Source organism: Rhinoderma darwinii, chromosome 3 (genome assembly GCF_050947455.1).
Source record: "Rhinoderma darwinii isolate aRhiDar2 chromosome 3, aRhiDar2.hap1, whole genome shotgun sequence".
NCBI lineage: Eukaryota > Metazoa > Chordata > Amphibia > Anura > Rhinodermatidae > Rhinoderma > Rhinoderma darwinii.
This window is the reverse complement of record NC_134689.1, coordinates 115,190,898-115,208,846: the sequence shown is the minus strand read 5'-3', so window position 1 is coordinate 115,208,846 and position 17,949 is coordinate 115,190,898. Positions and strand designations below refer to the sequence as shown.

Below are 17,949 nucleotides of genomic sequence, written 5' to 3'. Positions count from 1 at the left end.
TTAGGGTATTATCTTCTGCTATGTCTTCTGTAAATTCACTTTAAACAAGATTATATCACTGTTCAGTGACGTTAGTAACAGAAGAAGGTTAGAACATTCTCCCAAGAGTGGTGTATTAGCATGTTGAATTTGTGTACCTGGGAATTTGAAAGCATTGTACTAATAAAACATGGACTGTAATAAAGCAAAAGAGGAATTATATGGCTGCAAAGGATTTACATACCATAAAGGTTACCCCTGTGTCTGCAATAGGGCCCATTTGAAGTGGCCCAGATTGACCCCCAATCAGAGGTGGTCATTTTAAAAGGGATGGGGAACTGGTTCAAGGATCACACCACCATATTTATCTACAAGGGATTGAAAGAAGGGTAGGCAGGTCCCCAAGCCAGCTAAGTCCCTTTGTCCTGGGACCAGGGAGCATAGTAATGTATGTGAACCAGCACTAGGAGGAGCGCCTTGTTTTTTATTTTTCCTATGTTGCTCAGTTACTTAGCTTATGTTATTTTCTTCTTCTTTTTTTTTTACTATACTCATTATATCAAATTTTTTTTGTGCTTTAGAATACTATTTCAATTAAGAGTTATTACATTGCTGTGTCACTGCAATGTACATGAAAGGATTTTAACACATATCCATACATATCCGTATTCTACACATGAGAGATCATGTGTATTGTATGTTTAGGGAACATCTTCATACAATCCATCCTGACTTTCCTGCGTCTTCCCGGTAACAGGAACCTCAGGAACAATCCTACAATAAAGACATGAATCTCATGAGTATTTTCTTCATAGATGTCAGTTTCCTGTACAATTGTTCTCCTGCATAAATAAAGCCCTTCGCTTATTTTCCTCCCACAATCTGTTGAGTCGTCGTCTCTCGGAAGAGACTGCTAAGAGTCTCTGAACTGCGTCGATTCCATGTGCAGTTGCGTTTGCTCCTGTGGTGTGTTCTGAAATTTTTGTGTATCTCTTTCTTATTCTCAAGATCCTCCCTTGGCTTTCTACGCTTTTATTTCTCTTGTGTAATTCTATTTTTTCAGCCACGCTTTTTCTACTGACGTGTTCCTACAGTAAACAAGGCTCACCTTTCCCAACATAGATATCTCCATGGATACTGAAAATCCCCCCCACCCCATGTTCTTGAAATACCAGCCTTAAATAGATGAGAATTGGGACAGATATAGAAGTGCAAGCTGATAAGAAAATGACAATAATTCTCAAGAACACACTTTCTGCAGCAAAGCTTAACCCTTCTACTGACACATTCTATATCCCTAACAAAGACATTGAGCTGTTTATTTCAGGGGATGTCTGTAATGGCCTGAGAATGGGATATTTCACCACTGTTGGTTACTATGTATCGACTGATTGAAGGATTCCATGTAATTTATGCCACAATCTCCAGTGTCCTCTGCAGGTAGAGGATCTGTGGACAGCACCGACTCAGGATTCCTGGCCGGCTGGACACACTGGCAAAGCTGCAGTCCTCACAGACAAGAAGGATGTCCCGATGTGGAAACAATGGCATCAGGCAAGTAAATATCTTGGATTTTTTGTATATTCTGTTTTTATAGCATTTAGTAAGTTAGTGAATGTGTAGCAGTGTCAGTGTGGACATTGTGATTGGATTCTGTGTTCTTTCTTGATGTAAAGTCATCTAGATTCATAATACATTAAAAGCATCATGTATACCATATGACATTTATTATCATTATTATTATCACTACCATCATCTTCTGTGGCACTGTACATGACAAAATAAGAGTTTGCAGGTAATCCATTACCATAGGTATCGTACAATTAGTATAACCGAGCAGTTACAAATATAATGTGAACTATTTACTTTATCCTGATGTACATTAGGGGTGAGAATCTTGTCCACATGAGCTTACAATCTATAACGTATTACGGTTAAAAGACTAACTCAACACAAATCCTGTAAGAATTTAGGTACAGTATGGTGGCAGTTTACCCTTAATATCCCTACTATGTCACTCTCACATTACATTGTGTTAGTCAGGAAAAGAGTGGGGGAGGGAGTGGGATGTTTGAGTTAACTGCACTTGTAGATTTTCCGAATTTGAGTGGAGTTAAGCTTCAAGTAAATGACACGATGTTCAAAATGTCTATCTATCTATCTATCTATCTATCTATCTATCTATCTATCTATCTATCTATCTATCTATCTATCTATCTATCTATCTATCTATCTATCTATCTATCTATCTCTCTATTTCATATCTATCTATCTATCTATCTATCTATCTATCTATCTATCTATCTATCTATCTGTCTGTCTGTCTGTCTGTCTGTCTGTCTGTCTGTCTGTCTGTCTGTCTGTCTGTCTGTCTCTGTCTGTCTGTCTGTCTGTCTATCTATCTATCTATCTTCATAAAACTTCTGTAATGCCGCCCCACATATCACATGCCATTTATGTTACTCGTACACTCTTATGTGGCAGAGTAGTCAGTGGATCACTTTAGGCAACAGGGCCTGAGAGCTACTAAAAATCTCTTTATTAGGGCATATGGACATCATATACAGGGTTCCCATTCTTGGGACTCCCCTCATTTACCCAGTGCAGAGATCCAAAGTGTTTCCCCCACTCTGTAGGACTTGTCCCAACCATGTATCACATGATCATTTCTTTACTTGAATATGTGCAGGTAATATCACATTTATACTGCAGTGTTAGGCTGGGTTCACACGACCTATTTTCAGGCGTAAACGAGGCGTATTATGCCTCGTTTTACGTCTGAAAATAGGGCTACAATACGTCGGCAAACATCTGCCCATTCATTTGAATGGGTTTGCCGACGTACTGTGCAGACGACCTGTAATTTACGCGTTGTCGTTTGACAGCTGTCAAACGACGACGCGTAAATTGACTGCCTCGGCAAAGAAGTGCAGGACACTTCTTTGCAACGTAATTTGAGCCGTTCTTCATTGAACTCAATGAAGAGCAGCTCAAGATATACGAGCGTCACAGACGCCTCGTATATTACGAGGAGGAGCATTTACGGCTGAAACGACGCAGCTGTTTTCTTCTGAAAACAGGCTGTCATTTCAGCCGTAAATGCCTGCTATCGTGTGAACATACCCTTAGGGTATGTTCACACGGCCAAATTTCAGACGTATACGAGGCGTATTATGCCTCGTTTTACGTCTGAAAATACGGCTCCAATACGTCGGCAAACATCTGCCCATTCATTTGAATGGGTTTGCCGACGTACTGTGCAGACTACCTGTTATTTACGCGTCGTCGTTTGACAGCTGTCAAACGACGACGCGTAAAAATACAGCCTCGTCAAAAGAAGTGCAGGACACTTCTTTGGACGTTTTTGGAGCTGTTTTCTCATAGACTCCAATGAAAACAGCTCCAAAAACGGACATAAAAAACGCCGCGAAAACGGCGCGAAAAACGCCGCGAAAAATGCGAGTTGGTAAAAAAACGTCTGAAAAGCAGGGTCTGTTTTCCCTTGAAAACAGCTCTGGATTTTCAGACGTTTTTGTTGACTACGTGTGAACATACCCTGACAATAACAGCAACTAGCTGCAACATAAAACACATCATGATACATAATGTGTTTTTATGGGATTACATATACACTATATAGACAAAAGTATTGGGACACCTACACATTACACCTACATGAGTTTTTATGACATCCTAATTTGAATCCATAGGCATTAGTAGTGACCCCTTAGCAGCTAAACAGCTTCCACTCTACTGGAAAGGATTCCTACAAGATTTTGGAGTGTGTCTGTGGGAATTTTTGCCCATTCACCCAGAAGGGTATTTGTGAGGTCAGACTGATATTGGACAAGAGGGCCTGGCTTGCAATCTCTATTGTAGTTCTACCCAGAAGTGTTCAATGGGGTTGAGGTTGTGCCTCTGTGCGGGCCAGTCAAGTTCTTCCATACCAAATCCAACCAACCATGTCTTTATGGACCTTGCTTTGCACTGGGGCACAGTCATACTGGAACAGAAAAGTCCTACTCCAAACTGTTCCAACAAAGTTGGAAGAATAAAATTGTCAAAAATATCTTGATATCCTGAATGCATTAAGATTTCCCTTCACTGGAACTAAGGGGCCTAGGCCAACAACAACCCCATAGCATTATCCCTCCTCCACCAAACTTTACAGTTGGCACAATACAGTCAGGCAGGCAACATTCTCCTGGCATTCGTCAAATCCAGACCCGTCCATCAGGCCGCCAGATAGAGAAGGATGATTCATCACTTCACAAAACACGTTTCCACTGCTCCAGTGTGCAATGGCGGCGTACTTTACACCACTCCATCCTTGGAGTAACGCTTGGCATTGTGCTTGGTGATGTAAGGCTTGTATGCAGCTTCTCGGCCATGGTAACACATGCCATAAAGCTCCCTGCACACAGTTATTGTGCGGATGTTAAAGCCAGAGGAGGTTTGGTACTCTGCCGCTATTGAGTCAGCAGAGCATTGGCGACTTTTATGCACTATGCGCCTCAGAGCTTGGCGACCATGCTCTGTAGCTTTACGTAGTCTGCCACTTCATGGCTGAGTTACTCTGGTAACTAAACGCTTCCACTTTGCAATAATACCACTCACAGTCTATTGTGGAATATCATCTAGGAGGGAAGAAATTTCAGGAACTTACTTGTTACAACGGTGGCATCTTATTACAATACCACGCTAGAATTCAGTGAGCTCTTTAGAACGACCCATTCTTTCATAAATGTTTGTAAGGGCCGACTGCATGGCTAGGTGCTTGATTTTATACATCTGTGTCAATGGGACTGAATCTAGGTGTAGCTTTCACCTAATGCCGGGATATGCTTAGTCCTTAGAGTGAAAGATGCTTTTTGTAATTAATGGAGGCTCCAAATGACGTATCCTCTTCTATTAACTCAGAATTCCCTAATAGGCTATTTGAGATTTTTTTATTTTATTTAAAACCAGACAACCACTTTAATTGTATAAAGAATTAATAACATGATTATGTTTAACAGTAAGATGAGTTTCTGAAAATTATAATAATGACAATGAATTAGTAATAGTATATATATATATATATATATATATACAATTTCCTCCTGGTTATATAACTAAGGTATTTTTATGGCATGTGATATGACTAATTGTCTCGTTAAAAAAAAACCCTGCCTTTAGTAGATGTCATAATACATTCTAGAGTAGATACAATCACTAGTGATCAGTGGTGATCAGCAGTGATCAACATTGAAAACTATTTTTAGTGGGATCCACTGAAGATCTAGAGAAATAAATGACAAATGTTTGTCATCACTAATCCCATCGCCCTCTTCAGGTAAGCAGTTTTAGAAGTCTCTGTCAGCTCCACCTCCACCTCCTTTAGGCCTTATTTACACAAACGTGTCCGTTTTGCGCATGCAAAAAATGCTGCGTTTTTTGCGCGTTGCAGTTCCGTGTGTCATCAGTGCTGGGTGCGTGGATGCGTGATTTTCGCGCATATGGCATCCTTATGACACGCGGTTTTGATGTTTAGAAAATGAAATGAAGGAGGTGGTTTTACTTTTCCCTTCATTTCTTGAACAACTGTTGCGCGTGATTTTCGCGCACGCATTGAATTCAATGGGTGCGTGATGCGCAAAAAACGCTAAAGTATAGGACATGCAGTGAGTTTCACGCAGCGGACATACGCTGCGTGAAAAACACGGAATGTCTGAATGGCCCCATTGACTTACATAAGTCCGTGCGACGCGCGTGATTTTCACATTCGTGTAAATAAGGCCCTAGAGTTAGATTTTGTAATGGCGAATCGGGTACTCTTTAGATTTAGGCTCTGTTCCCAATGACTTTATTGGTTCTGTTTTTGACAGGATCCATGATGGATATGATAGATCCATTTTAATCCATTCTGTTTAAATACCAAAATAATTTGGGAGGAAAAAGAAGTAATTAACAGAAGAGAGGTTCCCCCAGTCCCCTTATTCAAGGAGTCATACTAGATGCAACTAACAACAGAACGGGTAGGGGGGTTGATCACCCCCAAAAAAAGGCTCTTATTGCTTTCATGATGACGACTGGAAGGAGAACCCCAGAAAGTAAAATGGGATGTTCAGTCATTGATATATTTGAATATTGAATTGTATTGGATGTCCACTATGACAAAGAAAATTTGAATGTGTAAACACTATGTAACACATATTTAAAATAATCTTTAGTAAAAGTTACGTTTTAAGAAACTGCAGTCTTATGCCAGTGATTTATATTTGATATTTTGTGCAGGATTATCTCTATTGCACTTGTGGTGAGGGATTGCAATTTTCACCATTGTTTCAATTTTAAAGACCAGAATAAGAGGCATACTACACTATTCTGTCCATAAGGGCAGCGGCAATCTAGTGGTAAGGAACCATTATGGCAGTTTGAGCTGTCCTGAACAATACCCAATAGAGACGCTAGTTGTGGTTGTGCCAGCATACAAAGTAAGGGCTTATTCACACGACCGTTCTTTAAATGGACCGCATGGAGGGTCTGTGGAAAAACAGGATATGTCCCATTTTCTTCCGTTTTCACGGATCCCTCAATAGGCTCAAGTCTATGAAGGATCTGTGAAAATCGGGTCTCCCACACAGGTGCAACTCGGACCGTTATTCACATCCGAGTTTGCACTTGGTCGTGTGAATCTAGCCTAAGACAGTAAAGACACTAGACAGACACTAGAAACTATTAATGGTTATTTATTATATACTATTGGAATGTGGTGGTAGAAGACGCAATGCAAATTGTGTGGGTAACTGCGGCTTTCCTCCTATTATTTTCATGGGCTATACCACACTAGTGGCTAAACAGCATGTTTGAATTTCTGATGCAGAACCACTTTGAACAAATGTGATGCAAAATCGCATTCAAAACCGCATGAGAACTGCAAAAGATATGTACAAAAGCAATAAAAAAAAAACACATTGCAAACCCGCTTGTACTTTCCGCAAAATAAGATGCGGTTTGCTGATCGTTTTTGGATGCGGATCGAACACGTTTTCCGACTGCACCTCAACAGCAATTATACGCTTAGTTGTGGTATTTCCAGAGTGCTGGCAAACCAGTCAGCAAATATGAAAACATATTCACCTGAATTAGTTGTGTTGCCTCACTCGTGACATGGAAGATATCAATAATGAAACAACTAACTACACCTTGCTTCTAACCTTACCTAACACATTTTACACATAACTATCAGCCTCTAGACTAGGGAAATGTTTGAGGAAGGCCCTCAGCGTAACTGGATCTATTCAGAGTAGGGAAAGTCCAAGTGAAATCTGAACTCCGGACTCATTTTAATGTGTCATAATAATAATGCAATATTCCAAGAATGGTTATTAATATGCAGTGCTTTATTCTTCTTTCAAGCATGCATGATGTAGTTACCAGGTAAGCATGTGTGGTATTTTCAATTTTTTTTTACTGTGTACATTATTAGTCTTAAAGGGAACCTGTCACATCAAAACATGCAGTCTGACCTACAGACTGCATGATAAAGAACGGGAGGAGCTGAGCAGATTGATTTATAGTTGTGCGGGAAAAGATACAGGATAAGAGTCCAGTGGGCGGTCCTAATCAGTGATTGGCAGCTATTTCTGTATTCACAATCGATGGCTGAGACTGGACTCTTTAGCCCACATTGAGCAGGGATTTAAATGAATGAATTACAAGTTATCCTGACTCTTTTTTGCACAAATATATATATATATATATATATATATATATATATATATATATATATATCTGCTCAGCTCTTCCTGCTCAGAAAGATGCATCCTGCAATTAGGACAACATGCTCAGTGTGATAGGTTCACTCTAATATAAAGCAGGGCTCAAATATGACTAAGAGGATAGACAAAATTGCCTTTTGGTTTGAAAAATAAATCTTTAGTTTAGGATAAGATTGGTGGGAGCTTTCAATGTTTGGCCCAGTCAGTCCTCCTGTTATTATATTTAATTATATATATACATGGTGATTCAAAAAGTATTGTGCAAAATTTATTAACATGAAAAGACACAAGTTTTATCTATACACTACAAGTGTTCAAAGTGGTTTCCATTGGTGACATGGCAGATGTCTAGGTGGCAATCCAGTTTTGTCCAGACGCGTACCAGCATATCCTCGGATATGGACTCCACTGTTTCAGTGATGCATTGTCTCAGGTCGTTCAGATCCTGTGGCTGGAGGGGGGGGGGGGGCAGATACACACAGTCCTTGATGTAACCCCACGGAAAGAAGTCACAGGGTGTTAGATTTGCCGAACGTCGAGGAAAGCGCAATATTGATGAATCGTTGTTTCCGGCACGGCCGATCCAACGTTCCTGTAGAGTTTCATTCAGGTATCGGTAACATCCAAATGGAAATGTGGAAGAGCACCATCCTGCTAATAGAATACGTTTAGCAGATCTTCCTCTATCTGTGGCATAAGCCATTCCTTTAACATGTCCAGCTATGAGTGGCCAGTGACAGTATCCTCGGCAAAAAAGAAAGGACTGTAGACTTTGCGCCTGCTCATTGCACAGAACAAGTTTTCTTTGGTTGAGTTCACCTTCCCACTGAGGTGAAAAGTAGCCCCATTGCTGAACACCAGCCTGCTAGCAAATTCGTCGTCTTCCAATCGGCCCTGCAAGTCAATGCAGAAGACACGTCATTTTCGTTTTGTCATCTGGTTTCAGCTCCTGAAGAAGATGTAATCTGTATGGCTTACAACGCAGATGTTTTCGTAAGATACGCCATACCGTGGTTTGTGGCACATGTAGTTCCATACTAGTCAGCCTGGTCGACTTTCTACTGCTATGCTCATACACGGCTCGAATCCTGTTCACTGTCTCTTCCGAAGTCTTTGGGGGACCTGGACTTTTCCCATGACATAAAAACAGTGATTTCGAATTGCTTCACCCTCCGCAAAATGCAGTTTTTATGCAAAGCACATTTACCAATTTATTCTGAAAGTTTCGCTGTACTGTCACAACAGACTCCGTTCTTGCAAATTCCAACACGCAATTACGCTTTTTCCTGCTTCGATGTCGCCATCTTATTTCACACATGTAAGCACATTTCAAATTTGGCTCTTGAAAATTAAAGCTGTGCTGTGATTGGTTGCTACGGGCACCTAAGGCTGTTTAGCTTTGATTTTCAGTCACTGGCCATTTACCACTGATGTTACTTTAACTACAGGCCTTTACTTTTGCACCATCCTTTTTGCATCACCCTGTATTATATACTAAAAGTGTCCATTCACATGTTGCGGTCATATCACGTTGCAATAAGCCTCGGCAAGACCGCTGCACGTTTGAAGAACGCACTATGACCAAAACATGGTTCTAAAGAATCTCAATAGGCCAAGTCCTTGGGATTTTCTTACTGCTGCACAGGTGATTTAACCGCTTCCTGACATTTGACATAACTGTATGTTAAAGTCGGCAGGGGGGTAGTATGAAGTGGGCTCACGGGCTGAGCTCACTCCATACTCGGCGGGTGTATCATACAGCTGACAGTTCACTGTAATGGCTAGGATCGGAAATAACTCCGATACCGGCCGTTTAACTACTTAGATATCAAGGTCAATAAAGACCACAGGATATAAACAGTTAGAAAGAGGGGTGACCCTTCATTATCTGATCCCCCCCCCCCCGGGTGTCGGTAGTTGTGATAGCAGCCAGGTCTGACATGTTTCTGCTCCTATTAAGCCCTGCAAGAAATAAAAAAAGATAATATACTGCAATACATAGGTATTGCAGTGTATTCTACAAGCTAACAAACGATCGCTTGTTCAAGTGCCCTAGGGGGGCTAACAAAATGTAAAATATTAAAAGTTAAAGAAAAACCTTTGCCATTTTCCACTTAAAATATTGTAAAAAATAAACATAATTGGTATTGCCACATCAATCAAAAGTCAGAACTATCATAATATAACATTATTTAACCAGCAGGATGAACGCTGTAAAAAAAAGCAAAAAAAAAAAACGCCTGACTTGCTGTTCTTTAGTTGTCTTAGGCCTCATGCACACAGCCGTGCCCATAATCACGGGCCGCGACGGCCACGGACAGCCTCCCGCATTTTTGTACAAAGTGTGGGAGCACGGAACGTAAAAAGCAAAAGATAGGACATGTCCTATCTTTTGCAGTACACTTCTACAGCCTGGACATCTTCCAGTAAATAAACAGGAAGGTGTCCGTGGACAATAGAAGTCAATGTGTCCGTAATTGCGGACCGTAATTACGGTCCGAAATTACAGATGATTTTTACGGTCGTGTGCATGGGGCTTTATCTCCCCAAGAAAATATAAGCAAAAAGTTGTATGTACCCAAAAATGCTACCAGTAAAAACTACAGATTAGCCCGCAAAAAAACAAGCCCACGGTGGCTCTATCGATGGAAAAAAAAAAGAGTTACGGCTCGTAGAACATGGTGAGATAAAACAAATTTAAAAACTTTTTTTTTTTCCTTTGTAAAAGTACATCACAAAAAAAATTCAATTTGTTTTTATTCGTAATCGTACAGACCCTCAAAATTAAGTTAGTTTGCAGTTTTTACCTCATGGTGAAAGCCGTAAAAACATTTTTTTTCCCATTATACCTTGCAAATAATATGTTTTCAGTTTCCCAGTACAAAATTCTACTCAGTTCTGTACCTTAGTGCTAATTTCCACCCTAAGCAACTTGGCTAAAATCCGGTTCCTACTTTGTGACATGGACCCCCTGTATATAGAGACGTGCAGATATTTTTTGTATTTCATATCTCACCCTAAACTCCAACAAAGCAGTACATAAAATAATCCTAACAAAGCTTGTAAATTTCTGACCAGATGTTTACTGTACAAAACACCTGAAAACCCTGAGTCTTTGCAGGTTGGGCAGAAAAGGGTTTTAAAAAATAAAAAAAGCCATTTCATAATGAACTTTTTGTGACTTTACAAGGTAGAACATAGGAACTTTTGTTGTCTTTGAGCCTGACAGACTGCGATAATTCCGGGTCAGAGCGTAAAAAATAGTTTCCGTTTATTTTTCTGGAAATGACGTGCAGGCAGTCAAGAACTAGCACCATGTAAGACGTACAGAACAAAGGTAGAACAGGTTCTTTCCAGGATTTTTTTTGGTCTGCTGCATAAACAAGTCAGATCTATAAATAAAGTACAGAAAGTTTCTTAGTTTCTGCTTAAATGCTTAATCTGAACATGTATAGCATTTAGATTCTACACTTCCTGTTTGTCTTCAATAAGCAGAAATAATTTGGCTGTTGTGGGTTGTCCCAGTATTAAATGTTATTGCAATATAATTCAGCATTAAAAATAAATTAGTTTTATTACAAAAAATGCTCCAGTTGCGCGATATTCTTTTACTTCATTATAATAGCACCCCCTGGAGTTCAATCTGTATAATAATGTGCACGTTCTCCTACTGAGCTGAATGCCGAAGAACGCACATGCTCAGTTCCACTCTCCAACTACCACCAGCCAATAGAAAATGCCTTCTCTGCTTGTCAGTAAAGAAGTAGAGAAGGAGCTTGTATTCAGAAACACAGCTTGTAGTGTGAATAGAGACTCACACAGTAATAAACACACAAAAGAGCCAGCAGTTTATCTAGATGAAGAGAGCCTGCATACAGCCCTGCTTACATACAGCATTGAGCTCTCTCCCCTCCACTGCTCATCCTCTCACGGTGTGTAAGCTGCAGGCTCTCCGTCTTTTTCAGTTATATAGGGCTGGGCTCTCCCTCTAAAAATACATGTAATGTAGAGAAGAGGCAGAGGCAATGAAACAGAACGATGTGCCTATACAAACTATGACAGGGAGGGGGAGGAGCTTCAGCAGAATAGACACGCCCCCTGTGCTGTCAGTCTGAAGAAAATCTAGCAGAGCAATGAATAGGGAGATTTCTGGATCAATGTAAGATACAGGGCTGGTTGTAGGGTTGTTAAAAAGAGATTGTCATGCACTATATGGTGTCTGATTTTTTTTTCTTCATTAATTGTGGAACACATAAGTCAAGTAAGTGAAGCTCTGGAAGAGAGAAATCTTTTAGTCCCTGCTTAAATTTCAAGTATGTGGAGCGCTGCAAGGGAGCAACTTGCTTGTCCGAGCGCGTGTTTTTAATAAAGTATGTGGAGCAGTGGGAAGGAGCATCTTCTGCTGTGCAACAGCGGAGCACCTTGAGCTCATTGACGGCTGTTGACTTATGAAGAATAGTCTTGCTCCCACTTCCCCAGTAACTTTACTTTAAACACAAAATGAACTGGGAAATATATGGTGACAGAATTACTTTCATTTGTAGGCTATTCTATGGGTTACCTTTGAATAGCCTTCTATACTTTTTAAATATTGGTTGACTTTTTCTATTCCCCTGTATTTGTAAAGATGGCCAATAAGAGATGAACCATTGGTCGAGGATAAAAATGAGATGAATAAGCAAATAAAATAACATCTAAATGTAATTTAATATATTAGTAGAAAATGTATAGTTTATATGATCACCTTCTTTGATAGATCTTCAGATATCATACTTACATTCAGACTTATATTTTGTAAAACTGGCTACTTATTTCAGTTTGTATGAAGAGTATCCATACTTTCTGTCTCCATAGATGACCTGGAGGAATCAGAGCTAGTCTCTGTGGCTGAGGAGACCCCACTGGGGAAGGAAACTATCTCCCTGGGAGTGGGAGAAGGATATATCACTGGTAATATCTGGTATAGAACCAGACATGTTCTTCAAAAGAGTCTTTGAAGGCTCTGTGTTGCTTAAACATTGTAAAATGTAAGCAACAGTAATGTAAACTTTGATTAAAAAAATTAGTGAAACCTCATTTTAATTTATGGGCATGTAAGGAAATGTATTTAATGAATGTAGGTCTAGTACCCATGTTATGCAGAAACAACTCTACTTTTCATGGACTTAAGGTAAGTGACTGGACACCAATTGCCAAATTATCCAGATAAAGATATATCGAGATGAATCTATCTACTAAATAAGTCAGAATCTTTATTTATCTTAAAAAAAACGTCTTCTGTGTACTACTTATTACTGACCCTTCTAAATTTGACACTATTAATAAATGCTAGTAATAAACACAAAATATATGTGCTATGTCTTATGTACAATATGAAAGGAAAATGATAACAAATTTTATTAAAAAAAGGGCATTCTTTAGGCCACGTTTACATGTAGTAATTGTTTTTGCAATGAGATGAAGAATTTTAGCAATAATAACTTTGTATAAGTGGACACAATGATCAAATATGATCAGAAGGTATCGCCTGGACAAGAACGCTTAAAATTTTAATTTTTTTAAATTAAATCTTTAAAATGGCCTACTCAGGCCAATAATTTCTATAGATACCAGGCTAACCAGATAGGTAAGACTAGATAAGGGTGCCAATATATTGATTAAAATTATTATAGAGCTACTCCAAATATCCAGTTAAAACATATCAATTCTGTCCCTACCTGAACTAAATAGCAAAGTGTGCATTCACACCGAGTAAAGATCTGATACTTAGCCGCAAAGTGTGTGTGAACACTCAGTGAGGCCGGATTTATACGAGCGTATGCGTTTTGCGTGGCTGCGTGACTTTCGCGCAGCCGCCATCATTATGACACTCTGTTTATATGTTTGTAAACAGAAAAGCACGTGGTGTTTTTCTGTTTTCATTCATAGTTTTTACTGCTGTTGCGCGAATCACGCGCGTCCCACGGAAGTGCTTCCGTGTACTGCGTGTGATTTTCACGCACCCATTGACTTCAATGGGTGCGTGATGCGCGAACAACACACAAATATCGGACATGTCGTGAGTTTTACGCAGCGAACACATGCTGCATGAAACTCATGGACAGTCTGCACGGCCCCATAGACTAACATAGGTCTATGCGAGGCGCGTGAAAATCACGCGCGTTGCACGGACGTATATCACGTTCGTCTGAATAAGCCCTAAGGCCTCATGCACACGACCGTGTTTTTGCGTCCGCAATTCAACCGCAAATCCACGGGTAAATTGCGGACCCATTCATTTCTATGGGCCCATACACACTATCCGTGTTTTCATGGCTCTCCGCATGTCCGCACATCCGTGCCGCAGAAACTACGGACATGTCCTATTATGGGCCGCAAATGCGGTGCGGACATGCCAATAGAAATCAATGGGCCCGTGGAAATTGCGGATACACCGCCGTGTGTCATCCGCAGTTTTGCGGATTTGCGGAAGTGTTGCTAGGCGACGACCGGGAATGAGTTCTGTCGTCATCATGTTTTACCTAGGCTTTTTATTTTTCATCCGCATTTTGCGGATTACATACGGATGAACTGCGGAGGACATACGGATGAACTGCGGATGACATTTCACGGAACACGGTCCTGGAATTTGCGGACCAGAAAAACACTACGGTCGTGTGCATGAGGCCTAATAGAAACGCAGCACCTGCGACACAGTGTGCATTCACCACAGCACCTAAATTCCCTGTGCATTAACTCCCATGACAAACTGTGCAGCACCTCAAGCAGTATTATGCACTCACACTAACAAGGGACTGTATATTTAAACAAAAGTGTGCATTTACACTAGATGAATATAATATATTAAGTGTGCATTCACACTAGTCAGCAATATCTACAACACTGAGTACTTTGTCGCTGAGATGAGCATCAGCCCACTCCTCAATTCAGCGTAACACCTATATTGATAGTGTGCATTCACACCTGATAAATATTGCCCACCTGATAACAAGAGTGTGCATTCACACTGAACAAAGATTAAACGTCTAACGCGTTTCCACGTCCTTATTTTATATAGCACGTTTCTTCAGAGACATGTATATTGAGACAGGGCAGATTAGCACATCGGTTTTTTGTGCAGTATTGTCATTCCGCCCTGTTTCTGCTTGAGCTTTTCTACTAACAGCGCGGTTCTGGTATCTGACCGCAGCGATGCAATAGAAAGCCAACTATTTAAGCTTTTAGCCCTGCCCTTTGGGAGGCTGGACGACTACCTCAAACGCCTCGCCCATTCATGAGCTTATCCAGATAACTCCTCTCCGGGCATTTTAAACGACACTTACTGTCATATAGCTATGGGAATCACCAAGCGGCTATAATTCCTAATAATGGCGTATATATAGGAGAATACCGTAGAGGACATAATTTAAAAGACAAATTGGTTCAGAGCCATATGAAACCAGCCACTCGGGCAACCTGGATGCCTAAGCCCCCCCATTGGTACATATAGCTGTGGTACCTGTAAAGCGTGTAGGTCAATTTTAACAAGTAAATCATATTGTAGTACCACAACAGGTCGCTCTTACAAGAATTATAACTTCATCAACTGTACCCAAGGTGTTATATATTTGATGACATGCAGCTGCGGTGTCCAATATGTGGGTAAAACCATTTGAGAATTTCGCAGACGTTTTAGAGATCACATCAACGACACGGCTAAATGAGCTGATACTCCGATCGCACGCCATATCTGGGAATGTCGTCAGGGCAACTCTGACCATTTGAGATTCCAGGGGATTGAACGGGTACGTCCTCATCCTAGAAGGGGTAACTGGGATAAACATTTACTCCAGCGGGAAGCAAGGTGGATATTTCTGTTACAGACTGTTAAACCTGGAGGTCTCAATGACAACATCTCCTGTTTCTTATAAGGTGGAGCTGACATTTGGAGATGGTAGTTTATGTGTATGGATCCGTGGCGATTCTTTATTTGTATCATCTGTACATCCTACTGGCTTATACATAGTTTTGTTTTCGCTGATAGAATCAATTGTCTCTTTATAACCTCTCATCGATATCACTACGCTTCTCCTATATATACACCATTATTAGGAATTATGGCCGCTTGGTGATTCCCATAGCTATATGACAGTAAGTGTTAAGGATCTGCCAGGCACAGCTTCTGTATCCACGCCCATAGGTAATCAGTCTGCACCTGCTTCTATGTCTGTGAGACTGACTCCATCTTCCACCACTCCCGCCCTCCGTCTATTTATACCTGCCTTTCCTGTTCCTCATTGCTTGTGATTCTCTTCTCTGTTGGTTTCCTGGCCCTGCTGCATCTTCTTGAACAACTTGTCCCTGCTTCGTATTGACCCTGGCTTACTGACTACTCTTCTGCTCTGCGTTTGGTACCTCGTACACTCCTGGTTTGACTCGGCTTGTTCACTATTCTCCTGCTCTGCGTTTGGCACCTCGTACTCTCCTGGTTTGACTCGGCTCGTTTACTACTCTTGTTGCTCACGGTGTTGCCGTGGGCAACTGCCCCGCTTCCCTTTGTTCTGTGTTTCCTTGTCTGTTTGTCTGTTGTGCACTTACTGAGTGTAGGGACCGTCGCCCAGTTGTACCCCGTCGCCTAGAGCGGGTCGTTGCAAGTAGGCAGGGACTGAGTGGCGGGTAGATTAGGGCTCACTTGTCGGTTTCCCTATCCCTGTCATTACAGTAAGTGTCGTTTAAAATGCCCGGGGAGGAGGTATTTGGATGAGCTTATGAATGGGCGGGTTGTCTGATGACGTGGCGCGCTCTGATTGGGTGTTTGAGGTAATTGTCCAGCCTCCCAAAGGGCAGGGCTAAAAGCTTAAATAGTTGGCTTTCTATTGCATCGCTGCGGTCAGATACCAGAACCGTGCTGTTAGGAGAAAATCTCTAGCAGACACAGGGCGGAAAGACAATACTGCACAAAAAACTGATGTGCTAATCTTTCCTGTCTCAATATATATGCCTCTGAAGAAACGTTCTATACAAAATAAGGGCGTGGAAAGGCGTTTGGCGTTTAATCTTTGTTCAGTGTGAATGCACACTCTTGTTATCAGGTGGGCAATATTTATCAGGTGTGAATGCACAACATCCGGCATGATATTATCTCCCAGTCCCCGAGTAACATCGATCCCCTTCCCTCTTCTTCACTTTCAGCATTTGACCCAATAACAGAAGAAGTCTCTAGGCTCCTTTCTTATTCTTGTCCCACTACCTGTCCTAGTGATCCTATCCCCTCAAACCTCGTCCAGTCCCTCTCCCCAGCTGTCACTAGTCACCTGACTAAAATATTTAACCTCTCTTTCCTCTGGTATCTTTCCCTCCTCTTTTAAACATGCCATTATAAACCCATTACTGAAAAAAACAACTCTTGACCCATCCAGCGCTGCTAACTACCGACCAGTTTCTAATCTGCCCTTCATCTCCAAACTCCTGGAACACTTAGTCTACTCTCGCCTTATCCGCTATCTCTCTGCTAACTCCATTCTAGACCCCTTACAATCTGGTTTCCGCACTCTACACTCCACAGAAACTGCCCTTACTAAAGTCTCAAATGATCTCTTGGCAGCTAAATCAGACGGTAAATACTCTCTCCTGATTCTTCTGGATCTCTCTGCAGCCTTTGACACTGTAGACCACAAACTCCTACTTAACATGCTCCACTCTATTGGCCTCAAGGACGCTGCTTTCTCTTGGATTTACGCCTATCTCTCTGACCACTCGTTCAATGTGTCATTTTCTGGTTCTACTTCTTCTCCTTATCCACTTGCTATCGGGGTTCCTCAGGGATCAGTCCTAGGTCTGCTCCTCTTTTCTCTCTACACAGCCCCTATTGGACAAACTATCATCAGATTTGGCTTCCAGTAGCAACTCTACGCTGATGACACCCAATTATATGCCTCTTCCGTTGACATCACCCCTGCTCTAATACAAAACACCAGTGATTGTCTGTCCGCTGTCTCTAACATCATGTCCTCTCTCTATCTGAAACTGAATCTTTCTAAAACTGAGCTCCTTGTGTTCCCACCATCTACTAACCTCCCTAAACCGGATATCTCCATCTCAGTGTGTGGCACTATCATAACTCCTAAGCAGCACGCCCGCCGTCTCTGGGTTATTTTTGACTCAGATCTTTCCTTTACTCCTCACATTCGATCACTTTCACGCTCCTGTCATTTTCACCTCAAAAACA

The 17,949-nt window shown here is 41.2% G+C and overlaps 1 protein-coding gene across 1 annotated transcript in view; it reads left to right on the top strand.

Annotated features, from left to right (window-relative positions):
- Positions 1-959: 959 nt before the first annotated feature.
- Positions 960-17,949, top strand: part of SH3TC2 (SH3 domain and tetratricopeptide repeats 2) — an 86,671-nt gene continuing 69,681 nt past the window's right edge. Inside the window, exon 1 of the mRNA XM_075856588.1 lies at positions 960-1,533. Coding sequence (XP_075712703.1) covers positions 1,392-1,533 — 142 coding nt within the window. The 5' untranslated portion in view covers positions 960-1,391. The remainder of the gene's footprint in view (positions 1,534-17,949) is intronic.